The 21,720-nt window shown below is 40.8% G+C and overlaps 1 protein-coding gene across 5 annotated transcripts in view; it reads left to right on the top strand.

Moving 5' to 3' along the window:
* The window catches only part of pkn1a (protein kinase N1a), a 51,078-nt gene that overhangs the window by 15,822 nt on the left and 13,536 nt on the right, over positions 1-21,720 (top strand). For 2 of the 5 annotated variants that reach the window (XM_027282853.1, XM_019261634.2), the window contains exons 2-5: positions 17,667-17,861; positions 19,041-19,146; positions 19,593-19,741; positions 20,041-20,161. In XM_027282853.1, coding sequence (XP_027138654.1) covers positions 17,667-17,861; positions 19,041-19,146; positions 19,593-19,741; positions 20,041-20,161 — 571 coding nt within the window. Of the gene's footprint in view, positions 1-16,735; positions 16,878-17,666; positions 17,862-18,035; positions 18,195-18,276; positions 18,399-19,040; positions 19,147-19,592; positions 19,742-20,040; positions 20,162-21,720 lie in introns of those variants that run through there. The other 3 variants (XM_010750711.3, XM_027282855.1, XM_027282854.1) reach the window with 3 other exon arrangements.

The following is a 21,720-nucleotide window of genomic DNA, read 5'->3' as shown; positions in this document are numbered from 1 at the left end:
ACATGATTTGGATAAAATCTTCCAGTACAGACCGTCTTTGTCACAGTTGACATCTGTGTGTGTTTTTGTGTGTTTTTGTGCGTCATACACATAGGGTGTGACTTAAGAGATATAAATAGGCTATGAGAGTTATTAAAGGCTCCTCGTAAACAATCCCTCCCATTCGAATGGGTTGGAGATCGAGTTACACCGATAACATTTGGCCCACTGGGAGGTCTCTGAGCGCAGGCTGAAAGCACAGGCCTGGATGGATGGTTGGGTGGTTGGGTAGCTAGGTGGAGTCGCAGTCAAATCACGGTAAACTTACAAAGTGCAAGAACAGGCATATGGGTCACCCGATTTAAATGTCAGTGTATCAAAATGATAGAGGAATTAAATATGGCAGTATTTATCCATGTCCAACTATTTTTAGGGGCACTGCATTGATTTTAGGTATACTGCTGCATATGTGAAACGGGTTGTTTATGGTCTTTTGTCCCTCCAAGGGAACCAGTGTAAGACTGTTAAATTACCTCAAGTGATGTCACTCAGCGTCAGTTGGAGCTAAAAACTACGAGCTTACCATGACAGTAGCCTGCTCCTTAGCTGCTACTGAACTATTGTGGTTGAGTTGCATTGTGAGTAATGTCAGCGCCAGGTTTTAACAAGAAAAAAGAATGTGTGGAATAAATTAAGATGACATCTCCTGTTGTACTGCATCAGATGCATTAGATCCTTTTTTTTCTTCAAATCCAGATGATACTGACTCAAGTCTTTTCACAAATGCAGCAATACTCCCGTAGACGTGTGACCAGACTTTGATGTTTACAGTTGATGCATTTCCTATTCCTGTTTTTGTAAGGTAGAAACTTCCGATGGTAACTTCTTGTCAAACGCAATTCATTTTTGCAGACTTTTCCATGTCGAGACAGTGCTGCAAAAACAAATTAAGCCACGCTCGTCTGAACGGCACAGCGCCGCGTTATGGTTTCATCGTGCACTCTAACTGCCTCACAGTGTAAATAAATAAGTGACATGAAGCCATATCAAGAACACACAGACTTGTTCTTGTGTTTGTCTTGAGTTTACCATCATTGTTACTTTGTGTCTGAGAGTTGTCTTCTTTGTAGCCTGAGCTCCCAGAACATGGGTCACTTCAGTTATTTAACGCTCATTCAGTATGGCATCCGGCTTTGCCTTCATTCGGCTCCTGCTCTTTTAAATGTCGGCAAGCCTGAACGCAGAGGGAGTGCTGGGCAAATAGATAGCTGAGGACAAGGAGGAGTCAGGTGTTTCCTGCTGTGTTACCTGGAGGCTGTGCTGTCATAGAAACAGCTGGTAATAGGATGAGGTCATAGTTTTGTTACGTAATGATTTACACACACACACACACACACACACACACACACACACACACACACACACACACACAAGAAATAAGAAATTGTATGTACAAAGTCCAGCGTTAGTCAATGAGGCATTTAGTATTCATGTATAAAATGTGAAAAGGGACAAAGACAGAGCGTTCTCCTCATTACTGACACTCCTCCTTTTCATCTCTTTCTCTCAGAGGGAGTGATGAGACAGCAGGGAAGAGGAGAAGAGAGACAGACACAGACGTTCTCCTCATTAGTGAACTCTCAGAGGACAATTAACTAAGCGTAGGCTCTAAAATTATATTTGGCTGTGTAATTATAGGTTGGACTGAAATGCCTTTTCCCTTCCCACTTGATTAAACTGTTGCTTACATTAAGCTGTGGTTACTCAATCAAGCCAAGACCTTTCCATTATCCCCCAAATACTTTATATAACCTGATTCAAAGCCACCCAAAAAAAACTCAGCTTTCAATTCAGTTAGATGGCTTCTGCTTCACGTTATCAGATAACTGTTTTATCGATTGTCTTAAGTGATGTGTCGCTCTCATCCCCAATGCCACTCTGCACTTGGCTCCTAAAAATATGACTTTATTTATAAGCCAAACCTTTACGTTATTGTCTATAACTAAGCTTGAGCCTGTAAGTGCTTTCAACAATATTAAACATGGGAATGTCGACAGATTTAGCAGATTAAACTAAAATTATGTAACTGTTTAAACTTAATATGAAAACAGCTGTTTGTCTAGATGACAGATGTCGAATTATGTTACCTTGATAGACAAATCTGACAGATTAAAAAAAAAATAATAATAATTGAATTGATTCACTCATTGCCCTGCCAACTGGCATTACATTTCTAGGCCATTCAGTTAATAGCTAGCATCTATTTGCTACCTACCTAAGATACAAAATATATTTTAAATGCCACTTTAAACCTACCCACATCTGAAGACATAACGTATAGAAATTCTCACAATGTAAACTCACATTTGAGAGAGACTTATGAGTCGGTGCAGACATGTTCCTTTTGTTACATAATGAAAAGTTGTAATCCAGAGTCTGTAATGTCCCTCCAACAGCGACCACATAATTACTTCCAGTGAACTGAACTTGTCTCTACAGGTCCTGTAAACACACACAGCCGCAGACCTGCTGCACTGGTCTCTGCTGCCACACCTGAGTCCAACTGTTCAAACCGTTAAAGCACACACACACACACACACACACACACACACACACACACACGCACGCTGAAGGCAGTGAAGCCCCAGGGTGCTTTGTGGCACATTGATATGCACTTCCACGCTCTGTCTTTCTCTGTTAGATTCAGTCTCCCCTGGGTGCTCTCAAAACACAAATATGATGTACTCATAGCCAGTTTCTGCTTCTCTACCCACATGCCCTCTCTCACACACTGTGGCAAACACACACTTTGTAATTGTCACGTGTGACTTGCTCGCAGTCAGCAGTTAGTCATGGCTCAGCTGAACCACATAATAACAAGTAACACACGGACAACCAGTTTTCTGATTAATAACGACTTAATAATCTTAATGACGTTTTCTATTCTGGAGTCTGGAATCTTTTGTACTTTTGTTTGTTGCTTCTATTTGGGTTTTTATTAATTTAATTATGTGAGGTATGGCAGCACCAGTCCTATAGTAATATGTATTAGTAAACTTGTGTGATTTATTATCAGCTCAACAGTTTTCTTTGCAGCTACTTTCTATTGAAGACCTGGTCCCAGTGTAATATGTTTACAGTGTGTATCTGTGGACAAATCAAAATCATTTCCAAAAAATGGGATGTTCATGTGCAAGGATTTGTAAAATATTTAAACCAGCAGCTTGGCTCTGGAGGTGGGGAAGTTAGTCGGGCCACCACTTTAGTCCAGACATTCGTTGTCCATCGAGGAGGAATCCTAACGGTCATCATCATAGAAAAATGTAACATTGTCCAATACTGTGGTTTATGATCTAATACCTGCAAAAAACTAAATTGCATTCCCAGTTCTGGCTCTGCTATACTTTTATTTCTAGCGGCAATTAGCAAATTTGATCATGCTAAAACAGTAAGCTAAGCTGACGAACATTACACCTGCTAAACATCAGTACATTAGTGTCGTCATTGTGGCCATTCTCAGCCTCACAGAGCCACTGACATGGCTGAATCTTGCCTTATCATTCAGAACCATTGCTACTTCCTGTCAGTCCCACACTGACACTCTCGAGAAAAGATAAACAGGCAGCATGTGACACTGTACAAGAAACCCTCCTCCGCCCACAGGAACTGCTGCAAGCTATAGATCAAGCAGGGGTTGTACATCAGGACATCATTCGGCCCTGTGTTTGAAGTGTTTATCTCCTCACCTAAACTTTTACACACACACATGGGAGTTGCGTTCATTTATTAACTGATTTAATCTCTTTTATTCATTTTATGCTTCTGCTGTCATTCTGCACTTTGTTCTAATTTTCAAATCTCCATTTTAGGATGAATAATGTAACAAGTGCACACACTGGAAACACTGACCTTAAACTTCATGTCTAGCTGAATATCCAACACAAATGCCTCTTTCATATCGCTTTTTAACAAATCTGTGAACCCCTGGCCTCCCTCTTTTCCCCCTCCTTCCTCTTTCTCCCTTGTTGCCTCCCTGGCTATCGAACTCATTCCTTCTTTTCAGTGTCACTTTCTTTTTTTTAACTGTGGAGGTGTAGGATGTCTGAAGGCATAAGTCAGAAGTGTGTTTTTCTTTTCTTTTTCTTTCTTAAAAAAACCCAAAAACAAACAATATTGTAGTTGTGATAATGAATTGCATGATGCATGTCGCACTAGAAGGTCTCCAAATTTGGTCAAAAACATATCTGGGTGCAGTGAGAAAAGACAACTCCTGAATTGGAGATTGATGTTGAAGGGATTCAGCATGCAGCGTCGTATTGTGTGTGTTAGCCTAGTTTACAGCAGTAAGACTCTGCCAAACGTGCTCTCAATGAACTCTTCTCTCTCATCCTCCTCCTTCCCCTCATGTGTCGTCTGATGTCTGTGTGTTTGGCAGTGAGTCTGGCCTCCCAGCATGCTCTCACATGCTCTTTTATCCATCAGTCGCCTCTGGCAGTGTGGGGCGACCACCCTCCCTTTCTCCTCCACCTGTTTCTTTATCACTTTTTGGCTGACCATTTCTCTCTCTCTCGCTCTCTCTCTCCACCTCCCCCACCTCCTTCTCCTCTCCTCCTCCTCTCCTCCCTCTCTCTGGATGTCCTCCTCCTTCAGTCGGCCTCTCTGCTCAGAGGCTTTCTTGGCCTTTGTCTGTCTCGTGGGGAAGGGTGGTGTCTGTCTCTCTTCTCCTCTTCCCTGCTGTCTCATCACTCCCTCTGAGAGAAAGAGATGAAAAGGAGGAGTGTCAGAAAGGGAACCAAGGCGCCACGAAACTAAATGGCCAACCCCCCCCCTCCAAAGGCTGTTTTAGTATCGTCAGTGGGGGGAGCAAACTGAGTTTTGTAATTGTATAGTACAATCATCTTGACCTACATTTTCTTGACATGCTATATTACATCGGTGACTCATGTATGACATAAATTATAGTCATAATATACATTATTTTAGCTTTACACATAACTTACAGTATATACTAAGTTGTTGTGTCTTACTCTTAGTCTTTGTAAATGTTTATATATATTTGCGTTTGAAACTGTTTCTGACATTTCACAATCACAATAATCAATCATGATAATTGAGAAAATAATCAGCTGAACAATAGATGATGGAAAATCCAGACTAACAGTGTCAGTCATTGGTGACAGGAACTGCAGTGTGAGGCGAGTTAGAGCAGCAAGTCAATAAGATAAGATAATGAAAACACTTCAGTGTAAAAATAAGTGGTTTTCCTTCATATAAAGTATCCTGTTATATCAGTTACTATCCCATGTCTTCTATTAATAAGTCGCCCTCAGGATAGTGACTCGACTGGACATACACTGATAGCACATTTAGTGGCTGATTTCTCTTTTTTTCTCCTTCATATTGCTGTAGGTTTTCAAAACACAAACTGAACTTTAGTTCATTTGCCGGAGCAAACTCTTTTCTTTGTGTGAAGCACATTTATTGTGCGCGGCTTCACAGAGCAGCTAGCATGACTGTAGACTAGTTATTAAAACACATGCATCTCTGAAGATTTGAGGTTTTCACTCGGCAGACACTCTTGCTTTAAATAGCTTCAGTCTCATCCATGTGGTATTTAACCCAAGATAAATCAGTGCAGTTTGATTAGATGGAGACATGGTGTAGGAGGTGCAGTGAAACAACTTGAGCCCAGTGAGTTTATGGTTTTAGTGCCTCTCTTGGTTTACCTTTCCCTTCATCCCTCCCTCTCCCTCTTTTTTTCCCGGCTTTCCTGCCAGGTTGGATGTTGTCACCACTCAGGCGTCTCAGGAATGCCTCCAGATGTTTTCTTTATATGACTCAGCCACACACACACACACACACAAACACAGAGTCTCTTGGACACATTTCCTTTCTTGTGCACATAAACGGCGTGAAGTGAACATTGTTTTGACTTCAGGTGGAAGTCTGTATCCAACACTCAAATCTCTTTGCAGTGAATAGATCCAGAAACAGCTCACGTCGCTTTCTGTTCATGCTTCATGCTTTTTCATAAGGAGTGACAAATCCAAACTGACATCAGATCCGTGCTTCACAGCAAATCAGCCATGCAGACCCATTTCTTTCTCTTTATTTTAGAGTCACACACACACACACACACACACACAGAGTAAAATCCAGTGATATCAGTGATGTTCGTGCAGCTCTGTAGTGCTGCCTTTCCATGAAGCTCATCTAGGCAGATACCCCGGACCTGTCAGAGCAATTACATCTCTACTTGGGCTGCTTTCACATTCATATATTCTAATAACACACATGAAGTTCATGCAAACTTCTTACAGAAGTACAGCACCAGAATTTTTCTTTTCTTTTTTTATCTTGATTAATATCTATCATTATTATTGGCATCAACATCTTTAGAACTAAACTCAGTTACTCAACCACTAAACCATGAACTTTACATGATTACTCATTATCTCACATTTCAATCTGCACGCTGTTAGCTTGCAAGAGTTCCTCAGCAAAAGGGGTTGATGTGCTGAAAAGACTTCGGTGGTTTCAGTTCCTGATCTATACTGTAGATATAAACACACTTCTGTTTTTTTTTTTGTCTGTTTGTTTTTTTAAAGTGATACAGCAATGTGTCTTCTTTGTTGCCATCATATACCAGAAACATTTGTAATCATTTTGGATTGTTTAATTTTCAGAAATATTACTTTGGATTAGATTTAACGGGAAGAATTAACCTGACAACCTGAATGAAACCCAAGTCAAGCTCAGTCTGTAGGCACGCACCGTTGCACGGTTAGTTGTTGAGGCACATCTTAAGACCATTTTAGAATATGAACTCTTGTTCATGTAAAGGTTGAGTGCACTTATTGTAAATCACTTTAAGTTTTATGTAATGTGTTATTTACACTTAAGGTGTAAAAAGGCTGCTGCTGCTTCCCACTGTCCATCTGTAAGTGAACAACACCATATGGAAGCTTGTATTACTACTTAGATTTGATTAACACTTGCACACATACACATCAGACTACATATACATACATATTATGGATGCAAGTGAAGATTACTTGTTGTAATACATATATTAAAAAACTACTAAATACACCCACAGCCCAATATGGTGTCCAAACAACAGTCAAAAATTTCACTAAGTTTAGCTCTAAGAAAAGTTGCAGATCCCCACAACCGATGAGCTGGAACCAGCAAAAGTTTGGTATTTTTGCATTAAGCTTTTATTATAATAGCTGTTGCTTAGTTTCCTGTCAATCTTTTAATCAACTTACTGTATACCCACTTCTAATTCTGCCCTGATGTGCATCACTCAATAGTATTCTGCAAGCTGCAGGCAAAGGCATGACCAGTTTTCTTGAATTTTTCTTGAATTCAGTGAACAGAATAAGGAATGAAAATTATTATATAAATCAAATTATATCAATTCCTTAAAATGCTCATTTTAGGGTATAAGCACCAGAAATATGCGGAAACATCTGTCCAATCAACACAGACTTCAATTTCAGGAATTTGACATGCACAAGTGCCACTGATCCCCACCGGAGCAGCACGCCCATTAGAGAGGGTAAATATCCTGTTACAATAACATTAGAGGCACACAGGCAGGCTTAGCAGATCTTTTTCTTTGACTAAGACAAACTTATGTAAATGAAAACGAATGCTATACAAATATTCTCTCATTTCATCCATTTTTAGATGATGACAGATGTTGCTACAGCTAACTCGACTCGCCCGTCAGCTCGTCAACCAACAAAACCCGTTCACACTTTCTGTACAGGGAAGGAAAATAAGTGAAGAAACACATGCACCAATTTTCTATTCTCTCTATTCAGACCTGGACATAATAAAATGGTTACAGTGATACTGAAAACCTGTGCATGCACACGTTTCTTTCCACTCAGGAAATTGTTTAGGAATCAATAAAGCAATCGATAAAGAATTAGACCGATAAGCAGAATCGATAGTGGCATTGATATCAATATAATCTTGTCAATTCTCATCCCTACTTTAATTCGACAAGCTAGTACACATGCAAGAGTAGTCTCACATGTCACAGTTTGAGTGTTTATCCTTTGCTGGATAGGCCTCAATTTCAAAATAAGATGAGACTTAAATGCCCACTGCTTAGACAGCACTGCACCACTGCTTAGATCAGAGCACTCGATTGATTTTTTTTCTTGTTTAGATGTTATAGTATCAATTAGAAAAGAAACTGGTTGGAAAACATGTTTTCTTTCCACTTTATTATATCATATATAATTGTCTTAATTTTTTAAGACAAAGTTGTAATTCAAAGGCTCAGCAGCACTCCCACAGTAAACCCACACAGGTAATGACTTCTCTCCTCTAAAAGACTGTGTAGGTTTGCAGCATCGTTTTAACTTTTAAGATGAACAGCAGATTTGTATGTATGTTTTCAGCCTTTCTTCATGCTCCTCTCTGTTTACACAACATACACAGTGCACATTCTAGTTTTCACCAATAGCTACAGGTAACATAATCAGAATGACCAAACCTGCTACATTTCTCTGACACGATATGTTTGACTGAAGGTAAAGGCTGTTTTTTCTCTTTGTGCTGTTCTGGTGTTCGTCTGCTCACAGTGTTATGAGTAGCACGGACTTTCTGAGAAATCTCCTGCCTGCTCAGTCTTTCCTGAATAAATAGATCTTTAAAAAAAAAATTGAGCTATGTCTTAAAGCTAAATATTGGTCGGCCGGTATGTTTACATTCCCACCTGGATTCATTTCAAACTATTACTGAAAATGTTTCATCACAACTCTGCAGAATCAAAACAGTTAGCTCACAGTGTCTGGTGGACTTACTAAACATGTTTGGAGCAGATAGTGACAGGCGGCCCGCCGAGCTGAAGTTCTTCCTCCTCCTCTTTTATCTCTCTATTCCAGAAAAGGTTCAGTGGTTATGGATAGGGAGCCACTTCACCTTGGAGAGACTGTGTTTACATTCCCACACCTTGTGTTGTTTGCCATTTAAACATCTCCCTCTGTCCACCGTGGTCTCTTGATGACTGATTCATCCTCCTGACTCTTTAAACATTTTCAAGATCCCTGGGTTTCAGCCATTTACTTTTAACGATTAGTTACCTGTAGCTTCCCATGTTGTTCTAGTAGTTTTGTGTGGGGCTGCAGCTGACTATTTTTATTGTCAATTAATCATTTGGTCTATAAAATGTCAGCAATAAAATGCTTAAGTCTGCAGTATGCCATGGAGCTAGGCTGAAATAGCAGCCCATATTAGCTTATTGCTGCCAGTGTTTGCAGTGTCTGTCCTCGGATAGTACAAAGATATATGATATACTTGACGTAGAGCATTAGCTGATATATTGTCAGACTCTTGTATGCAGACTGGGGATGGGTAGCAAGAACTTTTACTAAACTGGTATTGGTTCCTTACTAGTCTAGAAATAGCTCCTGGATGAACGTCACTGCTGTCTGTATTTATGTAACATATAAACAGCTGACAGGGCAAAATGAGTTTAATGAAAATGCAATGCAGCTAAATTTCACATCTTTTCACGTCAAGTCTTTAAGTTTTTTGCACCAAATTATGGCTAAGTATCAGTATTGATATCAGTATCCATAAAATCCTAACAATACCTGTCTCTAGTGCCAGCCTGCCAGACCGGAACTAATACAGAACTAATTATTGCAGTTTACATTGGTCTCTATGTTGGCAGGAACTGAAACAGACCCATTGCAGTTTGTCTGAGACTTAAACTAGGTCATGTCATCTAATGTGTACCTATAACAATAATTAATAACCTAGGATTTGCCCAAATATGAATGCCTTTAACTTCTTTAAGGCAAAACATATTTCACTCTTCCACTGGTCGTGCTGATTAATGGACGTCTGACGCATACGGACAGCAGATTGCAAACCTTTTAATGTATTTTTGATAAATTATTTAAACTAATGTTAACAAAATCAGAAAAAAAAAAAAATAAAATCACTGGAATGTTTTGTACCAACGCTGCAGACTCCATGCGCTGGATTTCTGTGCTGCCTTTTGTTTGTGTGTGTTGCAGGGTGTGAGCAATAATCTAGGAGAAAAATCAAGAACGCCGCCCAAGGTTTGCATAACAAAACAGCGGCTTCAACACGTGTCGGGAGGGAAAGAGATGAGGAAAGAGATTTTGAAACAGCCTCATTTACACTGGATGGTACGGCTTGGCTGGACATGACTCCCTTGGAATCATTTCATTGGCAAAGGTTGTGGATAGTACCTGGTACTTTTTTTGGTATCACCTTGGTGAGTGAGTTGAGAACATCTCTCCATCAGTCACTTATCTGTCATCTTACTTGTACTGTTCAGCCCAAAGAAGTGTCTTTAGGCAGAGTTGGTGTACTTCTATCTGTATGGTGTGTCCAGTATGTGTTACACGAGTCAATCAAAGCACATGAAATGAGCCGGTGTTGGCACTTGACTCCTATTTTTATTTGTTGTAAGAATTCAGAAGTAGTGTGTAAGATCGATGGGTTTGGCTTCACGCCCTGTCACTAAAAAGCTGGATGCAGCTCAAAGAGTATGGTTTCCTCCACAGCTGCCAACTTGTCAGGCTCATACAGACCTAAATTGAAGAAGTGAAGGGGCCAATAGGTGGGGGGAAACAATGGCTGTCAGGTTGAGCCAAGTTTATGAATCAAGATCCAGCTGCCATAATAGAAGCTTAAATTCAGTGTTTTCGTCCAAAAGCACCACTTGTTTACATAGGTTCCCATTTGAGGGTCAGGGTGGTGAGACTGATGGTTAAAGTCGGTGGTTATTTCGCAAACAAAGAAAAATACACTAGATTTAAAACTGGGTAACTTCAGTATGGTTATGCATTAAAACAAAGGGAAGGTTGGGAGTTGAGGTTTGGACTTGGGCGCTAACAATCAACAATGGGTATTTTTAGGTAGAACCTCTCAAGAAAATGGAGAGTGATGGATAGGGCAAAGGAAGCATAGAGGGCAGAAAGGGAAGATGGAGACAAAATAAGAATGGAGGGAGGGAGGTGATGTGGGAAGGCCAGGAGGTGTCATGTAATGATCCTGACCTCATTCTTCCAAGTGCATTTGTTTATGGGGGCATGTTTGGGTCACCTTGTCCCAGTTTGAGCCATCGTGGTCTTGTTTCTCTCCTGGTGTCTGCTTTTTTCACTTCTCCCTCTTTCTGATTTTGGTAATATTGCATAAAGCTAAAACAATTAGATGATTAAAGATGCCCTGTTTAGAACCACTGTCAACATCAGCAGGTTTCTTCTTCCCTACCTTTGGTTCATTGCTTTGTTTCTATTCACTTTACCAACTCAACGGAATAGGGCGACTACATTCCCATAGGTCTCCAGTTAGCCTCTTGTTCTTGGTCCTTGAAAAGCAACAACTGGGAGTAAGTACAACTAAAGACAGACTAGAAAAAGGTTTTTATTGATTTAAATATATAAACCATTAAGGACTTTTTGATGAACACTTGGCTGGCACAGTTGCCACACGCTGTAGTTGCAGTGTGGTCGCTCATTCTCGGCCTCGTTTCTATCTCCTTCCGTCTTTCTTTGCCTGTTTGTCTGTTCTGTCTGCTCCAACCCTGTGACCCTCTCAGTTGTGCCTCATCCGTCTCTCTCCTCCCTCTCTTCCTGTCCCCACGCTGCTCTCTCTTTGTTTGCCTCCTCTGTCTTTTCCCTCTCTTTCAGCCTCTCACTAACCACTTTTTCTTGAGCGTGACTGGACAAACTGGCTTTTGCAAGTGTATGTTTTTTTTTTTTCCAAAGACTGATGATCCACTGGCTGATGATTTGTATTTGAATATTACTGTGTTGCTCGCAGCAGACTTGTTCTGTTCCCTCAGAAAATAATACTTGTATATTATATTACTCTTCTTTCTTTGAAGGTAACGGTAAATGTTTTTATTTCCTTCTTCCTTCTTGGACAATACACACTGTCTTTCGCCTTCCTGCCTCTCTGCCATGCAGTCAGTCAGTTTGACAAGAAAAGGAAATGCTATTTCCCTGTAGCTTTGTCTTTTCAGCAGAATAATACAAAGTAGCGCATGTGGTACTGGAGGACATCTATAGGAAATGATGTGCAAGTTACTGTAAATCCATTAGAGGAATAAACTCTCCTTGCATATCAAGAATCTGATAGCTTTGGGATGTGCAATACAGTACAGTCTCTTGAGTACACGAAACAACTATGTGCATGTGTTTTCCTATGTGCCAATATGGGCTTTATTACCACAGCCTGTGAAGCCTGAAAAAAAAACATCTTTCACACCATATATTGTAAGTCAGGCAGCCAATCGTATGTTGTTAGTTTCCGACTTGCATGCGTTAATGATAGGTTGAAGTTAAAGGGGAATGTCACATAAGCAAGTCTGAATAGGAGTTTTGGGGAAGTACTGCGCTACATATGTGAAAACAGAAGTTGTATAAAGTCTTTTGTGGCTTCAGGTGGAGCTATGTGAAATCGGATAAATTACCTCAAGTGACATACTTGACTCAGCATCCATTGGGCCTCAATACTAGAAGTGTGACAATGAATAAAATCTGTGGGTGTGGAGTCAGGAAGAAGTGAGCTTAATAGACCTCTGTAGCCCACTAACTCTGCTTGAGCTTAGTATCTTGAGGCTACATTAGCTGTATCTATTCCTGTATAAGAGTCATCTCTCCATCTGTCTCTTTATTGAGGATAAAGACAGAATTACCAATGTCATCTCATTTTCATGATTTGTTCTGTTTTCTTGCTCTACTTCCTCCTGTGACTTCAAGCACAGCCAGAGGTCATCTGTCCTTCCTTCTCTCATGGTAAAACTGAGCGTCCAGTCACGGACGATAGCATTTTCACCCAGTGTCATATTCAACAGGCCACACCAAAGTCGACTGTGGACTGAGTGTACTGGAGCCCTAAGAGTACACAGATCACACCCTCTACAATAACACAGGCTTCAGTCTGAAATGGGCTGAGCTTTGCGGCCTCACTCCCCGAGAGACATGTCCTCATGTTTCACTGGAAAGTAAGAGGGGTTGTGCGTGTATCAGTGTGTACGCATTCATTAAAAGCGAATATCTGTCCTCCTATTTTTGTCCATCTCATGTACGCTTGCACAACCACGCCTTTCCATGACCTCTGTCCTGTGCTGAGCAGTCATTATCACTCAGTAGGAAAACTCCAGGCATTGTCCTCACAGTGGAGGGCATGCTAACACACACAGACACACACAAAACTGCACTTGAACCCATGTTCTGTCTTGTCCTTCTCTGTCAACCCTTAGGCTCCTCTACACTGCTCACACAGTCTGATTGAATTAGCGTCGCTTGGCGCCGTTATCTATTGAATTAACTTGCGATTACTTCCCTGGACACCGCTGCCGAATGTTCCTCCCTGGGCTAGTTCACTAACAAGCTGCATGGGATGAGTCATTGATGCCTGTAAGCTGTCGCCATCTTTGTAGTGTTACACTGGGTCAACAACTGAGCAATGAAGTTGTGCTGTACCAGCTTTCTCGCTTCCTTTTAACTGCTTGACAAGGTGTCAGTCTGAGAACAGTGTGTCATTTCCTTCATATGACATGATGACTCATCTGGTGTTGCTTTTCTAGGACGCGTACATATGTATGTCAGAGCACATTCTGTCAGCATCTGCTGCTGTTAACACGTCCTGAACACTCGTCATGTTGGAAGTGACAGAAGTTCCCACATGTTCTCACCAGTTCAACAAATGACACATCCTAAAGGGTGGTGGTCAGTCCTAAGTGAAACTGGATATTTGGCTGATTTGTTTGGACCAAAGATTGTGTTTCTTCTGGCTTAATTGATGTTTTTATGCATCACTTGACAGATACGTAGACTAATGTTGGAAACGCCCATATTACAGCCACGGTCTGAGTCAGGGGAGATCGTAACTACTGAATTTATCTGTAAAAGTTTATCTTAAAAGGGTAGTAAGGGGTTTTTATAGAGAGGTGCTGATGTTGTAATGCACACGATGCTCTGAAACCTGACAACCTAACATAACCACATACAATCACAGACTTTTGAACTTTCTGGTAACAATCTGGATGGTCCTTTTTCTTTTTGGAGGACGAGTCATCCATGATTTCCAAAAACAATTTGAAACATGGACTCATGATACCACAGCAGAGTTTACCACTTTCTGTCAGTCCACTTCAGATGAGGTCTGACCCATAGACATAGACCCATAGACGTTGGTGGCGTTTTATGTATGTTGTTGGTGGCTTTCTCTTTGCATGGTAGAGTCTTAAATTCCTAAATGCAGCGATGAACTGTGTTTAATGGGTTTTCTGAAATTATGCCAAATCCATTAACATCTTTTATCCTATCATGTTGGCTTTTAATTTAGTGCCACCTGAAGGATCACCCGTCACAGGCATGCAATGTTGGTTTCCAGCTTTGTCCCTTATGCGCAGACATTTCTCTACATTTTCTGAATCTTTTCATGATATTATGGATTTTAGATGGTGAATCCCTGGAATTATTGAAATTGTACTGTGAGAAACATTGTTTTTCAACTGTTGGACTGTTGAAAAACAAGTTTTTCACAAAATGGTGAACCCCACTCCATCGATTGTGAATGACCTTTCAAAGATGCTGTGGTCATACATCATCTTTTTGGAGCATTACACAACTTTCACAGTCTTGTGTTGCCCCAAAATGATCCCAGAATTCAGAATAGTTTTTATAAATATAATTAATTGGAACATTAAATATCTTGTTTTTGTTCTGTATTTAGTTGAATATAGGTCAAAAAGCATAGGAACTGTTTGGGGAATGGGGGATTGTACATGTCATAATAGTAAATAAAGTACCTTATCAGTAAATACTCATTCTTATCTTGTGAGGAATGAAGATTTGGATCTCTGCTTTAAGTCAGAGTGATGATGTGGATAAGAGGTTATGAGCAAAGTAGAAGATCTCAAACAACCTCTCTCCAGTTCAGTTACACAATCATTTTACCATTTGACACACAATCACTTGGCAGAAAGGCTATAGCTCTGCAGAAAAACAACAATCCACAGTAATACTGAAACACTCCCAACTCTTTGAAAGGACAGCAGTTACTCCCACTGCAACCAATGCTGTACGTGTAAGCAAACATTTCATGTTTTGCACAGTGGCACATGTGCACACTTTACATACGGAGGTGGAGCTGGTTGATCCAGAAAGGTTCATCTTTGCTAAGAGTTTGAAACAGACACAAGAGTCTGCTGACATCTATTGAAGCTTTACTTCAAAGATAATGAGGGTTGTGTTGCACAATTATGGATAAAGTTATAAACTTTGTAATTGCATTGTGATCATTATTGTACTAATTATTTTACATTTGTATTTTGTTACCATCCTGATGTCAGTATTTTTAAGATTTTCAGCCAGTAATGTGTCTAAAATATTTTAATGCCTTAAGTAACGATTGATTAGAATTAATTTTGGTTCAAAAAGTTGTATATAAGTACTAAATATCTTTTAGTACTTATACTGTATATACAGATCTTAGTAAATTCATTTAGGAGGTCTTTTTTGTCCAAAATGACTTTACCCAACACACCTAATAAGCTCTTTCCTGAGTTACTACCTCCTATTTCGCTGGCTATCTCATAATTTTGTGTGTGTGTGCGTGTGCGTGTGAACAGATTTCAGACACCCTAAATGAAATACGTCATTGTTGCATTTAAAAAGAATGATCCATAATAAGTGTAAAGCTCTAATATAGAAGGACATCTGCCTGCTTATACTTATTTACGTAAGTCTGCTCACCCTGAATTTGCAAACACTCTTTTTAGATTACAGGAAGTAAAATTTCTCATCTTCGGTTGGTGTCGCCTTTCTCTTCTTATCTAGGCTTAACAGATCTGGGGGGAGTGGAGAGAAATGAGTCAGTCAGTGAAATGTGAAAAGACAAACAAACAACAAATTTAGACATGTCAGTCCTGTGAATGCAAAGTTAAATTTGTTTATCAGTGGTTTATTACAGAGGCACAGAACAGGATATATAGTAGTTTTCCTCACAGACATAAAAGTTTGATCATCAAAGTAATGTAGTGATATCCAACCCAACTCTTAAATAAAGACTGGGAGAGAAAACATACCGCCTTAAACTTTATGTTCATTGTCCAGTTTTGAGGCTAGCAGGGTGCTAACTCCCTTCTAACGCCACCCACTGCTTCTTACATGGAAATGTTATCCTAATTTTCAGATGAGGCTGTGACTGCATTCCATAGTCTTTCTATAGGCAAAGGAGAATCACCACTGGGGATTGTAGATTCAGAGCCCAAAGGAAGCAAGAGGCCAAGCAGGCAGCAGAAATGTGCTCTGATCTTACTCCCTGGCTTTGATCCAATACTTAGAAAACGCATCCTTCCCTCGTTTCCACCCTCAAGATTATATCCCCGACCCGAGAAAAAAAAGATGTCACAAATTCACTTCAAGCCAGATCTGATTAGCAGCTGAGGAAGAGTTGACATCATTCAGGTTTAGTGCCACAGATAAAGATTTACAAAAACTTTGAGAGTGAGGATGTGTTCTTGATGTATAGTCGCTGTCCCTATCCTCTCTCTGTGTGTCTCACTCTCCACTGACAGCAGCAAAATCGCAGAGGAAACAGGAAAGGCCTGAGCAGCTTGGTGTCGGGACGGATATCCTCTTTCGGAGGCGTTCCCCCTCCTCCCTCACTTAACTCTCCCTCTCCCTCTCTTTATCTCTTTTTATCGTTTAACCCCCCCACCCCCCATTTTCCCATTTTGCTCACGGTGTGGCATTTACCGTTTGCCGGAGCTTGTGAGCGTACCAAAGATTTCTGTTCCTCTCTCGTGTCTTTTTGGGGGAATAATCACATCTGAGCGAACTATGTGTTGGCATGGTGACGAGGAGGATGGTGACAGCTCAGAGGTGAAGTGTTTGTTTGATTTGTGTGTTCCTGTAATAGTGGCTGTGATTTCTAGTGATTTGATGCTTGGTCGCTCTCTCGCTCTCTCTCTGCTCTGTTGCTTCCTGATGGTGTCTGGCTTGTTGAGTCTCCAGATTTCATTCTGTAGCAACTTGTAGCTCTGTTAGATGTGATTTTTGTAAAGATACAGGAAGGAAGTAGAAACTCAAGCACCTATTGTTCACTGGTGCTAAAGTTTGTGCTAATGTTTTTCATTAAGTTTCTCGCCCGGTGGAGAAGGATGGGTTCGTGGGAAAAGGCTGAGAGAATGTACAGCACAGGTCATAAGACAGATTTGTAACTGTCTTTGATGTTTGTGTATAGTTTTGTGTTTTAGCCCATTTGGAAGGCAGACTGTCCTAAATATTGCATTTCTAGTGGAACTTTGGTAACACTAAAGTTTGTCTTGTAAGCAGGTTGGACATTGGAGATTTGTTTTTGAAATATTATAAAGACAAGACTTTTGTCATTTCTCACTGCTCCTCCTTGACCTCTTTTCCAACCCTCCTGCTTCTAGCATTTCCATTTAACCCATTTTCTTCTACCCCCGCATCACTATCATCTCTATTGCTTTCCTCCCATTACTGCCAGCTCACAGTCTCTTCCTCTGCTGTCTATCTCAGTCTCAACACCTCCTCTTACCAGGCTGAGTATGTTGTAAATTAAGCCTTGTGCTTTCATGACAAAGATTTTAGATCCTGCTCACATTCCTCCATTTTTCTTGTGTTTTCCTGTCCCGTTCACTCGTCCAGAGTGACCCAGGTGGGCTTTCGGTTCTGGAGCAGCTCGGTCTGGATCAGAACTCTGATTTCTCCGACTCCAGTGTGCAGCAGCTTCTGGATGAGCAGCGCGAAAGGATCCGCAGAGAGATTCGTAAGGAGCTGAAAATCAAGGAGGGAGCTGAGAACCTACGCAGGGCGATGACTGACAGGAGGAACGCTCAGCAGGTTCGCCACAGTTACATTTAGAAGCCTTCAGCCACAAAGACTTGTTAGAGTCCAAAGGCTGTTTTTAGTTTTTATACCTGTCAGATTATTTATTTTTTGTGGAATAGACCCTTTAAACAGGTTTCCAACTGCTGTGGATGAGAGAAAGTCAGACAGACGCTATACAGAGATACTGGTTATGAGAATGCATCTTCTATTGCCAAAACACCAGCAAGAAAGCAGACATGGCTTTGATTTCGAAGTTGAATTTTACATCAGTACAACTGCAGGAAACCAGTTAAATGACTGCTGGAACACTGGCTGGTGATTCACCGGAACTTGGTAGATTTGCTGGTATGTTAATTTCTTATCCTGTTGGGACTTTCTGTGAATGTCTGGCACAACTGACCAATGTTTTGACCTGTTATTTTCCCAGTAGTAGGCTCACTGAGCACAGATTTCCACACTGTGAGGCAGGGCAGGAATGCCACGCAGACTCGCTCACACATCTGCTTCCCGGAGCTGCCCAGTACAGCTGCTGGGCGCCAGTTGCTACAAGTGAGCAGCAACACTCGAGCAGTTGGAGGGTTAAATGCTTTTCTCACAGGCAGTTGTACATTTAATTCTCAACCTAGTGACAATACGACCAAAGATAAGGACTCTGATTTTGGTGGGATCAAAGTTTTGTTTTTTCCAGAAAAGGAACATGAATTCATATTTTTCTTCACAGCAGCACTTTATGCAAATTACTTTCATTTTATAAACACATGTAATGCTTGTAATGTAATTATTTCCCACACACTGCCTGCAATCTGGGAACTTGCAGTTTCAAGATGGAAGCAACAGGTCACTGAGCAACAAGAAGCATATTGAGATTCTTACAAAGGCGTCTTTTTATAGATAGAAAAGGCTTTTTTTTTTTATCAATGAAGAGCCTTTTTACAAGGGCTCACTTTGTTTTATTTAGTCTGACTGGTACAAGTGCTGAGGCTCCTTGCTTGCTTTAGCTTGCAGAATGGCATTATGACTGAATCATATGCAAGTAAACAAGACAGAAAACAGCCGAAACAGATTTACTGTTATTATGTAAAGTAAAACAATGGAGTTAAATTGTTTTGTGGAACTGCTCCTCATGACATCCTTTTTTCATAATGTACTACTTGGTTTGATACACTAAAGTTGACTTGTTCTTGCCTACAGGTGGACAGCCAGTTGCGGTCTTCCAACCGCAGGCTGGACAATCTACACGCTCAGCTGCAAGAATTGGATGCTCACATTGTGGTGAAGGGAGGAGAGGAGAATAAAGGTACCCCGATTGTCAAATCTACCTTTTCCTTTGGTTCCTTTTTGTCTGTGATATAACCAACAAAGTTTCAGATTAATGAGCAGGATGGTTTTGGGCTGTATTTAGTTTTGTGTCAGTTGGTAAAGTCCGGTAATTTGTCAGGTATTAAATCTACAAGTTACTTGGTTGTTAGAAAACAAGCGAGTCGGTCAGATTCACATGTCAATGACAGCGAGAAAATCCTGCTACTAATTCTTAGGTACTGCGAGCTTCATCATTACAAATACCGTGACCAAACCAAGCTGTTATTCAGATCTGTTCCCATAATCCAGAATATTAACATGTACATGCTGACATTTGACATCACATGAAATTCCCCCGACAGCGTTTTCACTTTCGACCACACCATGTGAACCCTCGTCTTGTTCCTTTTTATATCGTCTCCAACCTTTTCCCTCCCTCCACAGATGAATGTCCTCAGTCTCCCGGGGCAGAGAGTCGTACGTCAGCCCACAAGGAACGCATCGCCGCCCTTGAGAGACAGCTCAACATCGAGCTCAAAGTCAAACAGGGAGTTGAAAACATGATCCCCGTCTACTCCAATGGATCCACAAAGGTACAGGACACATTCTCACACCAGAATACCAGACACGCATGCACATAATAATAAACACAAGGGTCATGTAAAGAGTGGTATGGTACACATCGTACCCCCAGCTGCCTGATAAGTCTGTATGCACCTTCATCATCCACAACCTTGAATTCTGTTGACTTAGATGATCTCTAAATAAATCTCTAAACCGAAAGTGAAAAAAAGGACTCCTCTCTGTTGCTTAAACTTTTCTGGTATTATAATATTTACCTTCTGCTTCCTGTGTTGTGATTTGCTCCTTGTCTTGTCTCTGCTCCGATCAGGATAAGAAGATGCTGCAGACGGCGCAGCAGATGCTGCAGGACAGCAAGACCAAAATTGACATCATCCGCATGCAAATCCGCAAAGCTGTGCAGGCCACCGAGCACAACGATGACACACAGGGTAGGTTTGATTAGCTAAATGAGTGAATACAAAGTACTTCGGTTCTAATGCGGTCCTAGTAATGCAAAACACGCTTGTGGTCGTGGCTTTGAATAAACACCTTTCAACTTCCATATAGGTTTTTGATCAGTAAATCAAGGTTTAGCACTCTCAAATTTAGGTTTCTCAAAAAGTAGTATCAGATGCAGGTAGCCAAGGTAAACAGTCTGACAACAGGGAAAATATATCTTGCACACTCTCTAAATACTGTATACAGTATATAAAACCATGAAACAAACATTAAGTGATATGTGTTAAAAAATACATCATCATACGTGTATTTTATTATTACTAGCCTGAACATTTTTAGTTCACCGGTCAAAAGAACGTGAGGTGTGTGGTCAGCTGGCACTGACAGGATGCTTTAGGCTCGATCCTTTTTTCTTTTTATCTTCTTATGATCTGTGGTTGTTCTTTCATATTTCTCTGCATGTCATACAGTCTGTCCTGAGCAGCAGCTGCAGACAGCAGATGCACAGCAGTATAAACAGATCAATAAAGAGCCGGCTTAGTGTTTTCACATCTCTCCGGCTTAGTTTTATGGGGAAGAAGATGAAGAGGATAGTTAGGATTGATGCACAGTGGACTGTGTGCAAGTGATGAAAAGCTTATGAAATGGCCCACCTGGCCCAACCATCTAACAAAAAGGCCGGCAGATGAAAAGTCTCTTTCACACACAAACACAGAGCAAAGCAAAAACATTGTCTGGGCAGGTGATTGCATGTATTCAATTTGCAAAAGTGTGGTCATGCACTTCACTTTCTCAGTGCCATTTCAGGGCAGGTGAATGTGTTTCTGAGTGCTGTGGACCATTATGGCCCCTCTGCTGGAAAAACAGGCCACTTGATTACAGTCATAAATTGGTAAAAATGTAGCCGCAGTGGAGCAGGGAGAGAGTGATGGGAGGGGGTGGAAGTAAAAGAAAAACAGATTTTAAAGTTGGTGTATTCCCTTTGGAGCAATCTATTCCTTTCAGCTCACATCAGAACAAGGCAGACAGATGCCTATTCAGAAAGTGGCTGTCTTTTAAGGCAAAGAAGATAATGGACATTTGGACGGATTATTTAAGGGCCTTTTAGTGGCCGTACATTATCTCTCTGTGTCCTCCACAGTGGAAAACCTACTGGGTTTTTAATGATCTGAAGTTCCTACTACTGCAGTACCGTTATTAAAAATAGCATTATAGATGTTAACGACCAGACAGAGCAGAAATGATTTTGGACTTAAAGGGCAACTCCAACGATTTTAACACATCAAAGTCTGTTTACAGGCCTTGGAGTACTACTGCATGTATGAAAAAAAAGTTGTATAAAAGATGTATAAACGAGTGGCCTCAGTTGGAGCTGAAGACTACAAGTTAGAATATTAAAATCTGGGTCGTGTTTGAAAGTGACCTCCGCAGACCTCTGTAGCCTGCTGCCCATCTCTGCTTTAGGCTAGCATCTTAAGGCTACATTAGCCACTATTAACATAACATACCCTTGAATCTCTGACTGAACTGTCAGCGGTTGAGGTGAATT

This window comes from Larimichthys crocea, chromosome X (genome assembly GCF_000972845.2).
Source record: "Larimichthys crocea isolate SSNF chromosome X, L_crocea_2.0, whole genome shotgun sequence".
Lineage (NCBI taxonomy): Eukaryota > Metazoa > Chordata > Actinopteri > Sciaenidae > Larimichthys > Larimichthys crocea.
This window is presented reverse-complemented; position numbering and strand designations above follow the sequence as displayed.